The sequence below is a fragment of the Lactuca virosa genome, chromosome 2 (genome assembly GCF_052849685.1).
Source record: "Lactuca virosa cultivar CGN04683 chromosome 2, Lactuca_virosa_CGN04683_v6, whole genome shotgun sequence".
Lineage (NCBI taxonomy): Eukaryota > Viridiplantae > Streptophyta > Magnoliopsida > Asterales > Asteraceae > Lactuca > Lactuca virosa.
Window position 1 is genome coordinate 295,727,696 of NC_136427.1, and position 3,982 is coordinate 295,731,677.

At 35.9% G+C, this 3,982-nt stretch overlaps 1 protein-coding gene across 1 annotated transcript; it reads right to left on the reverse strand.

The window, feature by feature from the left end:
* Positions 1-2,153: 2,153 nt before the first annotated feature.
* LOC145161455 (transcription factor MYB4-like) lies at positions 2,154-3,416 on the reverse strand. The gene is made up of 3 exons (XM_079080969.1): positions 3,207-3,416; positions 2,808-2,937; positions 2,154-2,722 (listed from the first exon to the last, which is right to left on the reverse strand). The coding sequence occupies exons 1-3, from the start codon at positions 3,337-3,339 to the stop codon at positions 2,341-2,343; spliced, it is 645 nt and encodes a 214-aa protein (XP_078937095.1). The 5' UTR covers positions 3,340-3,416; the 3' UTR covers positions 2,154-2,340.
* Positions 3,417-3,982: the final 566 nt, after the last annotated feature.

The window sequence follows — 3,982 nt, forward strand, 5'->3', positions numbered from 1 at the left end:
GAAATGCAATCTACAAGATAGTTGAAGATCTTGTCAATACCTATTCGTCGATTTAAAGACAGTCGATAACGGATATCATATGAGAGAGTTATGATTTTTATACGGACTTTAACAGTCTAAGCCTCTAAAATATAACTTTCAAAATGAAATGAGAATTAGTCGACGGAGCCTAGTGAATTGTACCTTCATACCACTATGTGCTCACTAGGCTCCCAAGCCCGATCCACTCAGTTTCTATTTATCACAGGTAGTGGTATGAATGTACAATTCAGTGAGAGATTCGAGGAGTTTAGGCCATTAGTACAATAAGTTAATGTAAGGCATGTAATGACTATGTGTATGCTTATGTTTTGTATTAGTTATGACATCCCAAGTTTTAATAATCAATGAAAAACATTTCTTTGGAAATACTTTTAATGGGACAAATTTCGCACTTATAAAGAATACTTTGTTTTAAAATAAACATAAATAAAAGGTCTTTTCGGACCGTGAAAATTGGGGATGTCACATAACAGGGTGGGGTGGGAATTCCTAGTAACCTAGGAAAATGTTATAATGCGCATGTATGGGCATTTGCGTAAGAGGGGTCCTAGAAGGAGAATCTAGGAAGATTAGTGGTATGTACTCATTCGAGTACGGGTATATCTGATTAGAATGGTTCGTAGTGGTCATGAGTAGTGACTTGGGAACCTTGAGACAATTCTTGGGACGAGTACGGATAGGTGTGGAAGGTAGTATGTGCCCAATACTACCAGAAGCATATGATTCGTACGAGGAATAGGAAGAGTTGAAAATGTTACTAAGGAGATGGTTGATGGTAGATAGCATGGTTTGGCACCATTATTCGTTGCAATATGATTTCGTCTTTATTGGTCTTTCGGTTATGGTTGTTCAGGAGGAGGACAAGTCTGGTAATTGTCCGGGCCTCAGTGGCCATGACAGATTGGGTATGAATGGTGCATACTTGTGTGAGTTGGTTGATTCTAAGGTATCGAGGACCTTGTTTGAGTAGTGACAGTTTGAGTTGCGAGACTCAGGTAGGAAGCGATTGTGATGATCGACTTGAAGATTGCAGCCTGAGGCTGAGTGGTCGGGTGATGGCTCAGGATGTTGTTTTCTACGACAAGGTTATGTTCTTCCAGCCTCCCTTTTTCGAGGGGAGCAGAGTGAGGGATCAGGTATATGATCTCAAATTTGGGATGTAGATGCAGCACGAGACGAAAGAGCAGGTGCAGGTTCAGGCACCACCAGAAGTGAGAGATTTAAGGCTTTGGACATCCGTTTGGATGATTCAGGTAGTTGCGGTTGTCGCGACAAGTGTGGGTAGCGCAAGAGGGTTCTTGTTGTCGGTTACAATGGTCCTTTTTCGAAAAACTAAAATGGTAACCCGGTTACCCCTAACCTTGTCATCAATGGAGACTACCACATCTTACGAAAATCAAAGTCCACCGTCGTCCCAACCTTCACATCCGATATGTGATAAGCTACAACCACCACCATCTCCTCCACTTGTTAATCATAATCATCACCCGAATCAGAAATCGAAGAGGACCATCACAATTTTGCAAAAATAAGATTTACCGGGTGCAAGTTAATCAGATCCAAACTACAAAATCAGTTCACGGCGATGTACATAAGTTCCTCTGAATTTGCATTAGAATAAATGGCGAAGAAGAGATCATTCATGGCCATCTACAAGTGGAAAGGAAGTTGGGATCACGGATCAATTTTCCCCGGAGAAACTGATTGAAAATACACCACTTGATACCATCGTCGAAAACCCATCTATGTTAGCCATTTCGGTGATCTCCGACAAGCTGACTACAACAAAAGACATTGTTGTAGTGTTGTCTCTAAGGGTGTTCCATTTACATGTTTTCATTTTAACGGAATGAACAATTTACATTTTTTTTCTTCACTAAATTATACCGTATATTGTCTAATTCACTTGGTTCTTCACATGATCCGATTAACAAAGAAAAATCATAATCTTAATTGATTTTTATTAAACGCAATAAACAGATTATTACAGCTTCAAATCTTAACAACCAGTTTAAACACAAATCTAGATAAACCTACGACAACGACCAAATAAAACATTGCCAAGTAGAACTCTTGTAATTTCGAGATCCAAATTCTAAATAGAAAAAAAAAAAAAAAAAAAACAAATATATATCAAAACTTGAGAAAATTAATGTTCATGTACAAAAACAACATTTTGGATAGCGTTTTCTTTTTCAATCCTCTAATTGGGGAAAGCAAGATTTGTCCTAATTTAGAACTCCATTAAATTCTATGTTTGTTTGTTTTACCTAAAAATTAAAATCGTGTTTTCAAGTATCAACATTCAAACTCCTCCTTACCTAATTTAGATTTAGAATCCTCCTCCCATGACTCTACATATTCTTGATTCAAATCAAATAACAACCGCTGCTGCTGTAACGAGGGACGTGACATCGAATCATCTGAAAGTCTATGAGATGATGTTGATTCGTTGGATACTCTGTTATCACTTGATGTTGAAACAACACTAGCAAAGTTTATAATCCGATTCTGTTGAATGTTTGAACTTTGGTGTTGTTGTTGTTGTTCTTGTTTCAGTTCATGAACAAGAACAAGGTGGTGATTTTGTTTGGTGCTTCGTTTTTTCAAATGGGTGTGCCAGTGGTTCTTGATTTCGTTGTCACTTCTTCCTGGTAATTGTGCTGCAATCGCAGACCATCTGTAAATCGTTGTGAGAAAATCTTTATATTATAGATAGCCACTAAAAAAAATCAAATTCAAATATGATTCAACAAATCGCATACTTGTTTCCAATCTCTTGATGAAATTTGATGATGATATCTTCTTCTTCCTTGCTGAAATTTCCGCGTTTCACACTTGGTCTAAGATAATTCATCCATCTCAATCTGCAACTCTTGCCGCACCTTGACAAACCTAATTACATCACCAATTAACATTAAATTCAGCACCTCACCAGATCTTCCGTCGATGCAAAACAAAATTAATCTGATTTGCACATTAATTTTGCTTTAGTGCGATAAATCAAACAATTCTCCAGACATACATACATACATACATACAAATCAAATCAAACAAATAATTAAGCTAATTTTCCTTAAGTTTCAATAAATCAAACAATTCTACACAAATTTGTGTATTGGAACTTGTTATACGCAAAGAAAGGGGATGAAGATGAATCATACCGGCATATTTGGGAAGTTCACGCCAATTCCAGTGGCCATAGCGTTCAATGTAATCTCGAAGCTTATTATCTTCTTCTTCGCTCCAAGCGCCCTTTTTCATGCCATTTTTGTCGATGCAAGGTGCCCTCACCATTTTCAGATCTCTCTTTGACTATCTGTTTCTCTCTCTTGGGCTGCCATCATGATGAGTCCAAGTCTAGGTTTGTTAGCAATCAGCATTCATTATTTTAATGTTTAAATTTACAGTCTCACTACCTAAACTATATTTGACATTCTATTTAAACCCCAAATTTCTTGAAGCACAAATAAATAACCCCTCACTTTTTGACATTTGTGGCGGCTGGTCCCTCAGTTAGCCACCGCAAAACATATTTTATTAACATTATTAAGCATTCACAATCAAGAAAAGTCAAGGTTTAATAACTTAATGCAAGTTTTGCATCATCAAACTGGTTGTTGAACCACTTTAATCTTGTTATACTTTCTATTTCTGTCCATCTCATTTATAGTTATTTAGTTTTTTACGTAGTATTTCAATAAGTAATTGCTATTAAACAAAAATATACTAATTTTTTAAGAAGTTAAAATTAATTAAAGAAAAAGACAACTTATGTTTGATTTTTTTTTCTTTTAAAAAATAGATTAGTTCATTACATATATATAATTATAAGAATAAAAGACGATGTAAATATTGTATGACCATTACTAATATAATGTTTGATAGTGGAGATCAAATGAAACAAATTAATTGTCCAAAAATTATAAAGATTTGAATC

Bases quoted from the DNA above. Each gene is read 5' to 3' on its own strand.
- LOC145161455 (XM_079080969.1), bottom strand. From the start codon at position 3,339: ATGGTGAGGGCACCTTGCATCGACAAAAATGGCATGAAAAAGGGCGCT. The intron at 2,938-3,206 runs GTATGATTCATC...TGATGTAATTAG, and splicing joins TGAACTTCCCAAATATGCCG to GTTTGTCAAGGTGCGGCAAG. The intron at 2,723-2,807 runs GTATGCGATTTG...AACGATTTACAG, and splicing joins CATCAAGAGATTGGAAACAA to ATGGTCTGCGATTGCAGCAC.